Source organism: Rhagoletis pomonella, unplaced genomic scaffold (assembly GCF_013731165.1).
Source record: "Rhagoletis pomonella isolate Grant_MI unplaced genomic scaffold, Rhpom_1.0 Rhpom_scaffold_01935, whole genome shotgun sequence".
Lineage (NCBI taxonomy): Eukaryota > Metazoa > Arthropoda > Insecta > Diptera > Tephritidae > Rhagoletis > Rhagoletis pomonella.
The window spans coordinates 17891-34704 of NW_023460490.1; the positions used below are offsets into that span (position 1 = coordinate 17891).

The window sequence follows — 16814 nt, forward strand, 5'->3', positions numbered from 1 at the left end:
TAAGTACATAAAAAAAAAATATTCCGACAAACTGATAACCTCCTCCTTTTTTGGAAGTCGGTTAAAACTAGACCAAAGTTCTGTGTCCGAATTAGTGCAACCCAATGATAAACAGTGTAAGTGTACAGTACATATATTTTCGAAGTCCACTTTGATATAAACTTACTAAAAGCTTTACTATAATTTTTTGTGATAAAAGCCCAATGTAAATTAAATTTACGCCTCGTATGACTTTATATCTCAAGCAAAACCCGTAACATTTACTTTATACAAATTTATAAGCTGAGAATGCTAACTAAACCATTTTGTATACAAAACATATGTATGTATGTAGATTTCTTTTCGATCCCCAAAAACCATATTTTACATGTAAAGAGTATGCTTGTAGCTAGCCTTACAATGTTAGTCAATTCATGCTTGCATAAATAAAATTAAATAAAATATAAAAAAAAAGATAAAGTATGTATGTATGTAGTTAAAAGTAAAACCAAATACAAAAAAAATAAAATTAAAAACAAAGTACAGCTAAAATCTGACTTTAAGACACAATTACCCGCCTATTGATGAGGAATTAAAGAAAAAATCTGAATACCATTTGCGGCATAAGTATTTAAAAAAAAATATTAAGATATGTACTAAGTACTGTCGGCACATAAAAATTTACTTATGATATTGAAAATAAAATATTTTTGAAAAAAAAAAACCTACATATGTATGTATGCACTACTGTAGTATATTTAATATTTTTTTTTTTTAAGCTTATACAACAGAGCCTATCATATAAACTAAGACTTCGCAGCGCTAGCTACATAGATATTTAATATTATTTTGATGCTGATTGAACGTTACCTACATGACATTTTCAATTAAGTGCAATAAACAGAATCATAAATTTTCTTAAATTTAGCTCAAATGCTTTTCATGCTTTAAAACCCTATAAATAATGCATTTGGCACAAAGTGGGATGTGCAAAAAATTGTGTAATGAAGTACCGCGATTTCTTACATAATTTTCAATGATATTACAGTAAAAAAAAAATTCTTTAACTTGTTAAATGATCAAAATTAAAATAAATAAGAGTATCTGCACCCGGTGAACACTTTTGCGCTGCGAACCCACCCAACGCATTAAAGAAAATCTCATTCTATAATATGCACCCGACAGGATTGTTAAATAAATATTAAGTAAACTGTCGCCGCTGGGGGGAAAAAAAACTTAGCACTACATCCCCCTGGGCGTGGTTATTGCCCGATTTTGTCTATTTTCAATACCATCCGTCCTTGTCTCCAGGACCAATTTATACTCGATTATCGTGTGCACACAATCGTAGAGCGCTCAATCGGAGCGTTTTGGTATAAAAAATAGCATATGTATGTATGTATCTATCTTGACTCCTATGGACTGATACAAAGTGATGAAGCCATTTTAGGTAGCGGTGGTCATCCTTAATTGGGGATACACTAAAACGTTATAGAGAATTTAATTTGCGGTATCACCTAACTTGAGGTAAATTATATGGTATACTGATTTTTAACAACGTTTGGTGTTTTCCGTTATTTGACGCCAATTTCCAGGGAATATAACATAGTGAAAACAAGCCTTTGGCTTCTCAAAAGCTGGGCAGCTTAGGCAGTAGTGTTGAGGTAATATACCACCTCATCATCCTCCAGTCAACTGGGGCAGAAGGGATCCCATTGGGTTTTCAGCCTCATCGCGGGACCTGTCAGAACCCCGCCAAAAACGAAAGATGTTGCTTTGCAAGCACGAGAAACCTCGATCCACACGCTTTGCGGAGGATCTTGCAAATTTCGCAAAGGTTGTCAGTGACGCTCCCATCCCTAAAATTTCCTTTTCAAAGCCTTAGTTGCGCAAATGATAAGCAACTTCATTCTCTTTCATCTATGTTACCGCATATCTTTGGACCACGTTAACCGATTTGTATAAATTTTTTTTTTAAGTGGTCCCATACTAATTTGGTTTAGATCCGATCATTGGATCTTGAAGAAATTAACGATAATCTTAAATTTTTAAATGGGAATTGAAATCGGTTTTGTTTCCTGCTTAAAAACTACCTGTAAGCCTTTTTCGATGCTTCCTGTGTTGTGGAGACAGAATTCTCAAAACGCGATATTTCAAATATGTATTTGTTTACTAGTTGCAAAAGCATTGATTTAAAGAAATCACAAGAACACATCTGCGTTGTATTAAAATGGTGATGAGCGACTTTTATAAAGTTTATTTGCATGCACTTCAAATATACCAACTATTCGATATTTTTAGGGAAATGTTATCGGAAGAAATCCATATTTTTAGTATAAGAGAACATTGTATATAAATACATAACTTTACAACATTTGATTAAACAGAAATGTTTTATTTAAATTTCAATCAATTGCAAAGATTCAACTTGTATATACTTGCGCTTTGCAAGTTATTTACAGACAAATTATGTAAATTGTATAAAATATCAAAAGCTCTAAATTTAAAAATACACATGCATACATACACATACACATAAAATGTATTAGAAGCAAAATGTATTTTTATGTAAACGCTTTGCCTTAAAATTTAAAATTACCTAAATACAAGAATTAATAAAATGAAATTTATTTGAAATGCAAGTGCATTGTAGTTTGGCTAAGAGGATCCCAAAGTAAGTACATATGTCTCTCGAAATCATGCTAAATTGAGAAAGAGAAATTTTATTTCGATCTATCGACAGCCAGAAAGACCTTTCTATCACATTTCGGAAATCAGTTTCGGAAATTAAAGCAACAAGATGTGACTGCAATTGACAGAGCGAAAATCGATTTCGGAAATATATTTCAACTTGCTCGTGGTGCAGAAATAAAAAAAAAAACTCTTTCGAAAGGCACCAAAATTTCAAACTTAACGTGTCTTAGGAAAAGATTTCGGTACGCAGTTTTGTAGCCTATTAAATTGTAGTGTAATGAATTGCAATTTTCAAGTTCGTAAGAAATCCCGTTGATTTTTGAAAACTTTTTTGTTTGAAGGTGTTTCGCATTTTTCCATTCCAAAGTATGTTCGACAATTTTCTTTTATATGGAAGACACTGCCAACAAAAAAAAAAAATGCCCATAAATGAACGGGATTTTTAGCAGCTTGCAACTTGCACTTCTTTATACTCAAAATGTATTTAACACACCTTGATTGTACTACAATTTAATGGACTACAAAACAGCAAAGCAAAATTTTTTCTAAACCTTCCGATTAAAAAGTTTGGAGCTTTGCAGAATTTTTTAATTTTTATACAATGTTTGAAGTATGAATTTATATTGTGTTGGTTGTATAACCAGCTAGACTATTATAAAAAATATATACATATATATATTAAATAAGCAAAAGACAAATAGCCAAAACTGGTCAAAATATCGCACTCCTATTATTTTGTGGACAACTGTACGTAAGTAACCAGTAGATAATTACTAAATCTAAAAGCCCTACCCAAAGGCCTTCCCGCATTCCTTTCTCATTGCTTTTTAGTATGGAGTGGCAAAAATAGAAGGGCCTCCAGAGAAGGGCTTTTGTACCGACATATTTCGGAGCGATTACGATAATCGGGGCGACAAATTATGAACAAGGACGTCGATAGAGGTTTTTGATGCAAGTATAACGGTATATTGTTTTTTTTTCTTTTTTGATGGGGTCAAAAGGGTCAAAAGTCAAATTCATATTTTTTTAAATCCAAATAAAAAAACATGTTCGTTTTTTAGTGGTTTTGGTTTAAATATATAAAAAACAATTTCAATTATGTATATCAGCTGAAAGATAAATTGATTATATATATGGTGACGTTATTAGTTTTTTAATCGATTATGTGGTTCATAAGATATTAATATTAAAAAAAATCAAAGAATTTAATTGTAATCTTCTAAACCGTCTTTATATTTTACTTGCGCTAAATAATTTTGACATGGTTGAAATGAGCGTAAAAAGTTCTATTGATCTGCATTTTTTGTTTTTGCGTAGCTGAACGGTCGGTTGTTGTTGTTGTTGTAGCGGCTACAACAACCCCGCCCAGATCGGTTGGTATCTCAGTCGTTGCCGTCAAGTTCCACTAACGGCAGCCCTAGGAAGCGTGCAGCTTCTGCGGGGTTTGCCCATAAGGACAAGGTCGTTAGGGATGTCGGGTTTGCCGGGCATGCGAAGAGATGTTTCGAGTCATGTGGGGTCTCTCCGCATGCCGGACATTCATTAGGCACATCCTCATTCAGCCTACTCAGGTAGGAGTTTAACCTGCTGCAGTAGCCGGAGCGAAGTTGTGCAAGTGTGGTGCGCGTCTCCCGAGGCAGATGAAGCTCCGTCTCGTCAATGTCCGGGGGTGGTGTGCCTAGAACGGCATTCACAGGTCTAGAGTCTACATAACTCGAGACTGAGTCCCTGTGAATGCCGTTCAAGGCCTGTCTGTAGGCTGTCGGGTCCAGAGGTTGCTTAATGAACCTCTGGACTTCGTCCGTTAGTTCATATAGATGCCTCCTGACGTGCCTAGGCGAGGGCTCCTCTGCAAGCAGCTGTCTGCACGGGTGGCCACTTCTGTGGGTCCCGATCAGGAACTGCTTGCAGAGCATTATATTGTGCTCCTTTACCGGGAGCATTTGCGCCTCGCCGTGCAGGTGGTGTTCAGGCGTCATCAGGAGGCATCCCGTCGCTGTCCTCAGTGCGGTGTTTTGTGCGGTCTGTAGCTTCGTCCACTGCGTCCTACTAGTCCCAGGCGACCACACTGGCGCTGCGTAGTTCAAAACCGGCCGGCCTATTGCCTTGTATGTTGCCAGCAACGTTTCTTTGTCTTTGCCCCAAGTACTGCCGGCTAGCGACTTGAGGACCTTGTTGCGGCTCTGTACTTTATTGACAATAGCGGTTGAGTGCGCAGAGAAGGAGAGCAGGCTGTCGAAAGTTACTCCGAGTATTTTGGGGTTATTCACCGTCGGAATTGGTGTGTCATCGACGTGAATCCCCAGCGGTAGCCTGACCTCCTTCGTCCAGGTTGTGAACAGGGTCGCAGAGGATTTCGTAGGGGAGAGGGCTAGACACTTTGCAGTGAAGAAGCGAGAAAGTTCGGAGAGATAGCCGTTTACTTTCGAACACAGGTCATCAATTCCATTCCCAGTCGCCATAATCGAGCAATCGTCGGCATAGGAGACAATCGAGACTCCCTCTGGTGGTTGAGGGAGCTTTGAAATATAAAAGTTAAACAGTAGCGGGGAAAGGACACCACCCTGAGGAACCCCCTGTTTTATTTTTCGCTGCTTACTCGTTTTGTCTCTAAACATTACCGACGAATGTCGACCACTTAGATAATTTGCCGACCACCGTTTGAGCCTCTGTGGGAGAGAGGAGGCCTCTATATCTTCTAGTAGCGTGGAATGGCAGACGGTGTCAAACGCCTTTGACAAGTCCAACGCTACTAGAATCGTTCTCTCACAGGGACGGTTACGGTTAAGGCCACGAGTTATCTGAGTGTTTATGGCGTTAAGTGCTGTTGTTGTGCTGTGCACTTTACGGAAACCATGCTGATGCTTCGCTGGGGTCAGGTGATTTGTGAAGTACGGGAGTAGCAAGGCCTCGAGTGTCTTCGCTACCGGGGAAAGGAGTGTAATCGGACGATACGAATCTCCTTTGTTTGCAGGTTTCCCCGGTTTGAGCAGTGGGACCACTCTCCCCACCTTCCAGATGTCTGGGATGATGAGAGTGGCCATTGACAAATTGAGGACCTCCGTTAGGTACGCTACCCCCGCAGGACCCAAATTTTTCAGCATCAGCATGCATATACCGTCGGGACCCATGGCTTTGGAGGCTTTCGCCTTCCCGATGGCCACCTGAACTTCACCGCAAGTGAAAGCAAGGGGGGCACAATTTGTTGGCAGTTTGTGCAGCCTTCTGGTCACTCGACGCTTGGCTTTGTCCACCGGAGGATGCAGTATGAACTGCCGGCTGAAATAGCTCGCGCATCGCTCCGGGTCCGACGAAGCATGGTCGCCGAAGGAAATTTCGACTCTGTCGTCGTGCTTCGTCGGATTAGACAATGACCTCACGGTTGACCAAAGCTTGCTCACACCAGAGGTGAAGTTGCAAGTCTTCAGATGCTCCTCCCACTTCTTCCGCTTATGTACGTTTACAAGTTGCCGAATCTCCGCGTTGAGATCCCTGATACGGGGATCTCCGGGATCGGCCTGACGAAGGCTATCACGCTCATTTGCTAAAACAGCCGCTTCGGCAGGGAAGTTTGGACGTGGGTCCGATATGCACCCTGCCGGTATGAAGCGGGCTGCAGCAGCAGTGATAGCCCTGCGGAACTTACGTTCACCGAGGTGGACGTCGGTTGGTGTGGGGAGCGATGTGAAGGTGTTTTCAGTAAACTCCGCGTAACCTTTCCAGTCAGCTTTAGAAAAGTTGACATAGGTCCGGTGTTTGGCGGAGGCAAAGTCGGTTGGTTTATCAATCGAGATGACTATGGGTAGATGGTCTGATGCTAGAGTCAGCATAGGTCGCCACGTTATGCTGTTTATCAGACCAGCGCTGACTATTGTGATGTCTGGCGAGCTACTGCAGTTACCCATAATCCTGGTGGGTGCGTCGTCGTTCATTGTGCAGAATGTCGAATCGTCTATCTGCTCAGCCAAGTCTGTTCCCCTACGATCGTTTGACAGGCTTGAGTGCCAAAGATCGTGGTGCGCATTAAAGTCACCTACTACCATACGGTTTTCACCTCTGAGGAGCGCACCTATATCAGGGTGATATCCTGCCGGGCAGCAGGTGACAGGGGGTATGTATATATTAAATATTTCGAGCTCGACATCGCCTGACCGGATAGCGATGCCCTGACATTCTAGGGTGGTATCCCTGCGGTCGATGTCTGCTTCGATAAGACGATACTGCACGGTGTGGTGCGTGATGAACGCTAAGCCACCACCATTATCTCGCTCGCGATCTCGACGGTGCACGTTGTACCCGGCACAATTCAACAAAGTTGAATTGCTGTGCAACTTCGTCTCTTGGACCGCAGCTATTAATATACCATGCCGACACATAAAGGCGGTTATCTCCTCAATCTTGCTCTGTAGCCCGTTACAGTTGAATTGGAGGAGCTTCATGTGGTTCGGGAGACGTGTTGTGATGTGGGGTGTGAGTGAGGTGTATGTTCTTGCCGCCGTTGGCTGTGTGTGCTGCTGGGGTGATTGCCTCCCTGTGGTGGTAGTGGGGGGCGTCGCAATTGATGTCAGCGACCGAGCAGCGCAACACGGGCCCTCGAAGTTCCCCGTCCAATCTCGCGTGGTGCGCAGACCTGAACATGCCCTAAAGTGGCACCAGCCAAGGCAGGTGTTGCACTTGACTGATGTCACATTACGGAATATTCTGGTCTGACATACCGTGCAGATTGTAGGGGGAACCAAGAGTTGTTGGCGGCGGCGTGTGGGTGGTGGTGCGGTTGTGTGTGTTATGTGGTCTGTGGTGGCTGTGGTATGTTGTTGTGTTGTGGCGACTGTGTGTGGTTGCTGTGTGAGTGTGTGGGGCTGCACGGGCGGACTAAGGGTTGCCGTGGAGGCTGCTCTATTTGAGCAACAGGGGGCCACGTACGACGTGGTCCACTGTCTGTGAGTCCGTAGTCCCGAGCAGACCCTGAGGTGACTCCACCCCTCGCAGGCATTACACTTGACTGAGGTGGAGTTGTGGTGTATTCTAGATTTGTTCCAGGAAATGACGAATAACTTAAATTAAAAATCTATTATTTTACGTATTGCTTAGTATTTCCATTAAAACACCAAATATATTGCAAATTCACATATAATTAATAATACACATTTTACTTCTAATTGTATACTTTGCGCACTTTCTTATTACCTTTCTACTACCGTTTTCGCAAAAGGCGATCACATTCTTCCCCTTTCTCCTACTTCCAAAATACAAATCTAGATAAAGGAGTGTCAAATTTTAGCTGTCACAAATTACATAACCTTGTGTTATTGAATCATGTTTACTATCCATGATTCAATAATACAAGGTTAGATAATTATTGACAACCGCGTTTTGACAATCCCTTACAAAAGGTTGCATTTACGAAGGACGGAGACAGGGGAAGAATGAAATCTCTTGGTGCGAAAATGGCAGTGGAAAAGTACGCAAAGTAGGCAATTAGTAGTGAAATTCCTTTTGTAAATTCCAATGTTTTTGCAGGAAATCTGGCATTTTAAACGAAATGTTGAACGTAATACTGGTATATCTACGTGAGTTGCGTAATCTATGTGCTATTTAGCTGTATAAAAACGGCAAAATGACTCAAAATCAGAATAAAGACTACTATGAGATTGATGTAAACATCCAATTTAGAAACAGTTTATGTTTTCATCAGTTAAATATGCTTCATATGCATATACAAATAAACATATTGCACAAAAACGTATACTTCTATTCCACACCAAAGCTACACTGTTTCCATGTAAATTTGCAAAGAAGCAACACGGTGCCACTGCTAAGGGAGCGGTGCGAGAGAGACAACTGTCAGTCGATCGAACCTTGTATTAGTAGTGTTCTTTTACAAATTATCCAGTAACTTGCCAGTAATTCTCCAGTAACTTAATTTCTGAGAATTCGCTCTCATAGCATAAAAGTACAGGAACGCAAAACCGATAATAATTTGCAAGTTTTACGAACAGCTGATTAATTTGTTGTTTATTCGCAGCTAGTTCCTATTAAAACAATATATATTATATTTAAATATGTTTATTTTGTCAATTTCAAACTATGAGAACCTCAAAACATTTCTTTTATTAGTTTTAATTCCACCCAGCAACATTCGATCAGCTGGTTTTCTCACTTGCAAGTTCTTACCAGCAAAAATTTATCCAGTAAAAACTAGCAACTTCTCCTCAGAAAGAAATGTCAATTTGCGCTCTCAATTTTCCATTTCTTACAAGTGTTTTGGATACAAGAACTGGTACAAACTATCGCAAACAAGAACGCTACTATTATTGAATCATGTCCACTATCCATCCCCACAAGAATTGTGTGCTGGAAACTAACACATTCTCATTTATCTTACTAACACATTTGCAAATTTTGCGTTGGTTAAAAAGAGACCATTAAATAAGGCCATAAGTTGTACACAAATTTTTACATCAGATTTGTTACACTGCCCTTTAGAATTTGACAGAAACTTGTAGGTAGCCAGTGACAGAAATCTCTATCAGTCTTGCCACTCAAATGGTTTGTCAAATGATAGTCACTGTTCTTGCAGGGATCTCTCTCATCATCGTGTTGCCGTTTTACCACTTTGGTGGCTAGATTTAGCTACCAGTTACTTTTTTTGGCCACATAAATTTAAAATTGCCCAAAGCCCTTTTTCTAGCCCTTTGGAGAATTCATACTTGGCATGAAAAAGTTGTATATGCTTACTTTGTCCTCTTTTTTTTCATTTATGTAGGAGATGAATTTTTAAACTAAGAAATACTGATATTTATATACTGTATATATTTATATATTGTATGTTCCTTACCTTTTTATACATACGTACTGTAAAAGTGTTAAGGCTGTTAACTTATCTATTAACGATTTAACTATATTTTAAAATAGATAAGGTTACGGCCCATTGGGCCGGTTACCCCATGTCTGGTCAACACTAATCTGCGGTTAAACATCGTTATCGACGTCTTCGACCCCATGCATACAACAGGGAGTCGTTAACGTCGATAATTATGTTTAACCGGAGATTAGTGTTAACCAGACATTGAATAACCGTCCCTTAATATGCTTAATTTGTTAAATGGCCCAGCATGTCGATTGACCGTGTATGTTCTCGTGGTGTGATTGTACCAGCTGCTGGTGCGACTTCAAAAACTATTTGAAAATTGTATGATTGTACCAGCATGCTGGTGTCGTGAGTGGTCAAATTAGCTCAATTTTCTAAGTAAAAAGTATTTTGGCGGAAATTTCTTGCACTATATGAGTCAAAGCCGTGTTTATGGAAGATTAAGTTCACAATATTGCAGTAGTGAAAAAAATGTTTAACAAAATGGTAGAAAAATTATGAAATTTCGGCTCTAATCATTTCGATTTTTCCTCGAACTCATTTGTAAAGAAATAAATATTGTACCAGCATGCTGGTATGTTATATGCTTCGAGCCTGATGGTACAATCACTTGATCGAGCCAGCAAGCTGGTGTCGTATATTTCCCCTTTTATAGAAAAAGGTTTTTGGTAGGATAAAATATTAGCGTTTTTTTCCAGAGTTCATTGTTTTTCCATATCATTACTTATTGAAAATGTTTGCGTGTATACTTATATATGTATATGTAAGTGAAAAATTTAGCTACCACTTTTAGCCACAACGACCTTTTTTAGCCCTTTTTTTAAAGGAATTTGGCTACCACTGCCGTAAAATTAAGAACCTACCAAGAGCTTGTGCGAATAAAAAACATTTGAACTGAGTAAAATGGGTTAGCAAAAACCGGGTTACTTGAGGTTTTTATATCCTGGTTAAATGCGCGAACTTTTAATGGCACTTGCCAAGGCTCTTTAGTACATTTTTTTAAAGGAGGGCCTTACAAATTCGACAAATTATAAAAAATTTTAATTCATAGTTTAACAAATAGTCTTAATTCTAGATAACTTGGGGCAATTGTGTCAATATTTTTGATTTAGGTTCTAGAAATGTTATTTAGCGTTAAGGTTCCAAAGTTTAAATGAACAAAACTAATAAAAATTAACCACAATAACCGAAAAATGGTTACAGTTTGACCAAATTTCTAGGTTTTTCTTAAATGCCCATAATTTTCAAACTGCATGGGATAGATTTTTTTCTGATTTGTCTCATGATGGTTAAAATCAATCCTGTCGCCCCGTTTCGGCTTGACGTTGTGTTCTGGGACACCCTGTATGTATGTTCATATGTATCTACGGTTTTATATTTTAGTCGACAGCATCCATACATGTCTATCAAAAGTTTACTAGGATCACGAGAATCGCTGTTACAATTTCTAAAGCAATATCTCTCAAATGCTTAGCAAATATGAGAGTATACATTTATTTTAAAACATTTACGTTTTAATGGAATAAATGCTTAAGTCGTTTGACAATTAAACACAAAGTTCGTTCACTTTTCGTAAATGGGAATGAACTTTACAATGCGTTTGATTCCATATCTATACTTGTAAATACTTACATACATACATATGTATTAAAAAAATAAAAATAAATAAGCAATAACGTAAGTACCAGTAATTGAATAAGCGACAAAACAGATGCTGACAACAAGTAGAATAAAAGTCAATGGAATATTGAATGTATGTACGAATATTTTGTAAGAAAACGTGTTTCCGAGCGGCCTGTACAAGGTCATTATACCACTAACGTATATACGCAGGTAGGTATACAAAAATATATTTGGCGGCTACATTTCTGTTAAGTGTTTGGACGAGGTATTTACAGTATATCCGAAGGGCAAATACATTTTATGAAAAGCTTTTCCATGGCAGAAGACCACTCGGACGTTAACATTGCCTGCCAAGGAGGGAAAGTTATTAGAAAAATTCTCCTTTGAACTTGTTCATGTTTGCATTTAATATTTTCTCATGTACATATATACACGTACGTATGTATATATATACGGGTTTCGCAATATCGTGGGTTTTCCTAACCCAATTTTCCGCGCATATTCCAAAATGTGTTGCCTCAACGTACATACTGGTATAATGAAGGGATGTAGGTAAATACATACTTATACATATACATATGTATAGTATATGAAAAAATAGGCGCGCAATGAAGTGCAGCTGCCGAGAATGATTACCTACTGAACCCGCGGCGCTGGTGTACAGAGGCGTCAATGCACAACATGCGAACACACGCACACAAAGTTCAATCGTACATAAAGACAAAGTAGAGGAAAATCACAAAATTGCATATTACTGTACTATGTAAAAAAGGTTCGTTCACCTCCTTCGCTAACCTCTTGACTAACTTGCGAGGAGCCGGGCGGAACGACCAAATCTCTGCTAGCTTCAAAGTTAAGACGGTAAACCCTCACTTTTATGCTTGCATATATAGCTAGGTATATTTGCAAAATTATGATGTCAATTTTTAGAGCTTAATCATCATGAGGGGAATAAAATCCATTGTTTGCCACTACTCAGCTATCCGAACACCAAAAATTTTCCCCAATGAAAAACGTGATATACTCACCTCTAATTTCTCCAATATTTTAGTGTTTTGTATTAAACGATGTTAGGTGATCTCTATATGCACTTTCCAAATAGATTTGTATAAAAATTAAATACACAACTGCAACAGACGACTTCACTTTTCCTTTTGCGTGTATAGCGAAATATCAATGCGTTTTCCTTGCTGCTGGTAAAAATGCCGCTCAATTTCTATTGTGAAAATAAAGCTTATATGGTTGTTTCGTTCTGTAAACTTGTTTAGCATACCAACATCAGCTGCACCAAAAAGAGACGAATAGCATGAATTGAAAGATAAATTTGCGCGCAACCGGCTGTCAAAAAAATGGCACCTTTTGCCCAGAGAACGTAATTTCAGAGAACGTTTACGATCTCTGTTTTGCCACAATTAGATCACAATGAAATTATAATACTTCATTTGCACTTAGCGTTGGAATATTTCAGAAATTACTTTGTACAAATTTTAAAAATTGGTTCATCTGGTTAAAATTTTTTGAGTTTTTATATAGTCATATTTATTACATTAATTGCAAAAATAGAAAAAAACGCATTCCTTTATTCTTCTTTTTAAGAATAATTTTTCATAAAATTAATTGCAAACTAAAATATGATACTCTCATGGGGACAGAGCGGGAACTTTATCATATATGTGCATATCGCACACCGTCTTCAAAAGAGTCAAAACTCAAAATAATACGTTCGTCAGAATGGCGAAAAAACTAGGCGTGCGACTTTACCTTCGGTTTTTTTTAAACAAATTATAACAAATTTGCTCCAGCTTTTGTGGAAAGGTAATTTAAAGCTCTGTGAACATTTTTTTGGGCATAATTTCGAAAATGCCAAATTTCGAGTTGTGACTCTTTTGAAGACTGTGTGTGATATGTATGTTTGTTGGGTTCCGAGTTAGCACTAATAAATATACCTATTTTTAGAGCTTATCAGGCAGGTTCGGCAATTCACTTCCAAGTGTATTTCAATCCCTGCCAATTTGAATTCAAAACGAATTTATTGATATTCACTTGGAAGTGAATTGCAGGACCTGCCTGTATATACATAATAACTATTCATTCTTACTTATATATTATTTTATTTCAACTAGTATCTACGTATCAAAGGCTCCTGTATCGGCATTAAACATAATTTTAGCAATTTCAAACTCAAAATAACTTTTCACGGGGCCGCTGTATTGTCGATGTTTTGCCGCAACATAGTGTCCAAAAACACCGCTAGCATCCTCTATAAGCGATTTTTTCCGGTTATCAAGAAACTTTTTCATTGTTTCGTGCATATCTTCCAAGGCCTTTAGTTTCTTTCTTTCTATTGCTAGCTGTTTTCTTCTCAATAAGCTCAAGGAGTTGGTGGGTTTGGCAATTCCAATTCGCCGTTTAGTTTGCTCAACCTTTACACTTCTCCCAGGCTCTGTCGAAAAGGAAGCTATATCGGATTCAGAGTCTGGTGATGGTTGAGGCCATTCACAAGCGAAAATATCGTCCATTGTTGAAAAATATTTCCACGAAATGCTTTCCCGTCCTGGAATAGAATAAATCAATAATTTTAGTGAAAGTAATTTTAATCAGTCTAATGAAACACACCTTTACCGCTTTTGCTGGCATTGAGCTGTACCGTCTTATATGTTTTCTTAAGATTGCGCATTTTACGATCCAGTATATCTTCATCTTCCACTTCATACCCAGCAGCGCGCATAACTTGTAAGATCTCCCTCCATAATAGTTTCTTTTTTTCTTTGGGGTCCCGGAAGCGCTCCTTTCGCTCAATATATGCATTCAGATAAATATTTATAGATTTATTATCCCATTTGAAAGCTACAACATTGATTAGTTTGTTTTTAGCTACCATACAAAAGGTTTGATAACCTTTACTTACAATTCTCTGATGCATAGTCATCCTCCGCAGTAACAAATTCAACTATATGTTCCATTGCATCAATTCAAAAATACTTGTTTAAATGTCGATAGTTTTACAACAGTTGCAAATAGATTCCAGTATGATTTTGCAACAGTGGCCAAAATGTTGACTCTTTTCTTGATCAGTACGGTGGAGTGATATATGTACTTATTTAAGCCATACATACATATGTATGTAAATATGTATTTCGACCAAAAGTCAAGGCGAATTCATCTGAATTCATGTGAATTCGCCTTGCTTTGCGTTCTTTAGCGGGGTTCGAACTCCACCAGGCCACAGACTTGACAGATAAGGTGAAAGTTATAGGATAAATAAATAGTCTGTTCCAATAGCAGTGCGTTTTAGAGGATTAATTCTGGGATTCAGTAATTCTGTCTCATCTCAAGTCACTAAATTTGAGATTAGCAATTAGTGACTATTTTTGAGACTTGACGTATTGGGTATTCAGAAGGAGACAGTCACAAAAAGTTCACCAAAAATGTGTGGTGAAAGCAAACACAGACAATCAACTGATAGGCGCATATTCATAGTCATATTTAGTACTCAACTAAGTCGAAACTATTCTAAGTCACAACTAAAGCTATTGATAGTCGCCTTAGTTTCGACTTTTCTGGCTAAGTACCAACTTAAAATTTAGTTTCGGCTGCAACTGCAACTAAGTCGTAACTGGGAAGAAGTATTTTATCAAATTAAGGGAAAACAGACGAAATATGTAAAAATTAAGTTGGTAGAGGGTGATTTTGATAAAATTGAATAATCTCCAATTAAAATTTACAAAGATCGATCCATTTTAATCGGAATAAAGCTACATCACAATTTTATAATTGGAATAATTTAGATAAATTCTCAAATAATAAGTCAGTTTCACGCTAGTTCTTTTAAAGTAAATTTATGCATAACATTTAGATATCTACTATTTGTATGTTTCACAGCATGCTTTCGATAAACATCGACTTCACATCACTGGGGTTGTTCTGGCTATTTCACACAATTAACAAGAAAATGATACCTTATTCTTTTGCATAATCATGCAATGAAAATAAAAATTACATAAACGGATGATCAAACTTGACATTATTTAATAAAAATGTGATTCTTCCAAAATATCGTAAAGAAAACTCGATACATTTTCACACTCGTTTTGCTATATCGTAAACTAAGTCGAAACTACTTCGTAGAAGTCTGAAATGCGACTATGAATAGAGGTAAATTTTAAGTTGGTACTTAAATTTAAGTTGCAACTTTATTAGTTTCGACTTAGTTGCTGGACTATGAATACGCGCCAATGCCTTATTCATAAAAAATAAAGTAGGTTTAAAGAATTTACACATTGACGTTTTCATACATTTTTCAATTTATAAACCTTTTATAAAGCTATTTTATTTTTTTATGAATAAGGCTACAAATGTTTTAGTGCGATATATCGATGTTTCAAAAACGATATTATCGATACGACGATTTTTCCAATTTCGCCATATTTTTGCGAATATTTTTGAAAATATGAGCAATGCTAATTTTCTAGGGGACAATTTTCTTAATGGCACTTAAGTTTAATTTTATATTGCTATTTAAATGTAATTTCAATTTCGTTAGATCACTTTTATTTAAATAAGCTAACAAGTGGCAACACTATTGCATTGCCATGGAAATTGTTGTGTATTTGTTTGTTTACATTTAGTGAAATGTTTGTCTGGTAACCCTAGGTATGTTATTAATTTCCTCAGCATTTTGCGATTTTTGTGAAGATGGAGGCAGATAAAGCTCATCTTCTGTAGAATCATCAATATCGACTGCATTTTCGCTTTCGTCGCCAATTATGAATAATTCAGAATCATTATTAACTGCCATTGATTCATATTCCTGCAAAGGGGACATCGAAGAAAGTGATGACATTTCCTTTCTGCATGATGCACATAGCTTTGCCTCGCGTGGAATATTGGCATATTTGTTCTTCAAATTTGCTGATATCGTTCTTAAACCACTGGAAGAGCTGTGACGATCCTTTGCGAAAGGATTATAACAATGATTACCAAAACACCTTTGTATTTTCATTGTGTCAGAACGTGCAAGAAAATAATATTTGCTGTTCCAAACAATATTTTTACGCGTCTACCTGCAAAGAAATATTTATGAAGTTAGTCAAAGGAACTGGAATGACACAAGTAATTTTTAAGCAAAAAACCAAGGCCAAAAAACTAAGCCGACTTCAATTCTCATATAAAAAATTTAAGTTTATCGTTAAGGCGCGCCTTGCTGACTTTGATTTACTTTGAAAACTTGCTTGGCCGAATGGTGGCTTGGAACGCTGTCAAAGTAACCAGCTGTCTGGTTGAAAACAGTGTTGCCAGAACTTTTTGGGCCGACCGGCTAGATTAGCAAAAAAAAGCGGCTAAAAACGGCTAAAATGTTTTAGTGAAAATTCACATGCTTTATTTAAATAAATCGCAAGAAACGAAAGACTAGTTAACACCATTAATTTATATCGAGTGTATATTCTTCATCATCAAATGAATCACTATTGTATATATCACCTGAATTCATTAATTTTAAGAGATCGTCATCTACAGTAAAATTATGGCAGCATTTTTCTTCACGTTTTAAACCGTATCTTATATATAAAATAGCGTTTAACGTTTTAACGCACATTGGATTTCTTTGCTTAGTTTTTATTATATTCATTGAACTAAATATTCGCTC

General features: G+C 37.6%; 3 protein-coding genes across 3 annotated transcripts in view; all 3 read right to left on the minus strand.

The window, feature by feature from the left end:
* The window catches only part of LOC118752890 (protein NASP homolog), a 26099-nt gene extending 13580 nt beyond the window's left edge, over positions 1–12519 (minus strand). Inside the window, exons 1-2 of the mRNA XM_036487739.1 lie at positions 12441–12519; positions 12196–12383 (exon numbers count right to left, since the gene is read on the minus strand). The gene's annotated coding sequence lies outside the window, so the exon portion shown is untranslated. The remainder of the gene's footprint in view (positions 1–12195; positions 12384–12440) is intronic.
* A 493-nt stretch (positions 12520–13012) lies between these two features.
* On the minus strand, positions 13013–14550 carry LOC118752888. The gene is made up of 3 exons (XM_036487736.1): positions 14076–14550; positions 13784–14014; positions 13013–13721 (listed from the first exon to the last, which is right to left on the minus strand). The coding sequence occupies exons 1-3, from the start codon at positions 14128–14130 to the stop codon at positions 13294–13296; spliced, it is 714 nt and encodes a 237-aa protein (XP_036343629.1). The 5' UTR covers positions 14131–14550; the 3' UTR covers positions 13013–13293.
* Positions 14551–15621: 1071 nt separating this feature from the next.
* LOC118752889 lies at positions 15622–16416 on the minus strand. Its single transcript, XM_036487737.1, has 2 exons — positions 16386–16416; positions 15622–16230 (listed from the first exon to the last, which is right to left on the minus strand). The coding sequence occupies exon 2, from the start codon at positions 16167–16169 to the stop codon at positions 15792–15794; it is 378 nt and encodes a 125-aa protein (XP_036343630.1). The 5' UTR covers positions 16170–16230; positions 16386–16416; the 3' UTR covers positions 15622–15791.
* Positions 16417–16814: the final 398 nt, after the last annotated feature.

Coding starts and splice junctions, on each gene's coding strand:
- LOC118752888 (XM_036487736.1), bottom strand. CDS start 14,130: ATGGAACATATAGTTGAATTTGTTACTGCGGAGGATGACTATGCATCA. Junction 14,015..14,075: donor TGACTATGCATCAGAGAATT/GTAAGTAAAGGT, acceptor TCAATGTTGTAG/CTTTCAAATGGGATAATAAA. Junction 13,722..13,783: donor TGCCAGCAAAAGCGGTAAAG/GTGTGTTTCATT, acceptor ATTCTATTCCAG/GACGGGAAAGCATTTCGTGG.
- LOC118752889 (XM_036487737.1), bottom strand. CDS start 16,169: ATGAAAATACAAAGGTGTTTTGGTAATCATTGTTATAATCCTTTCGCA.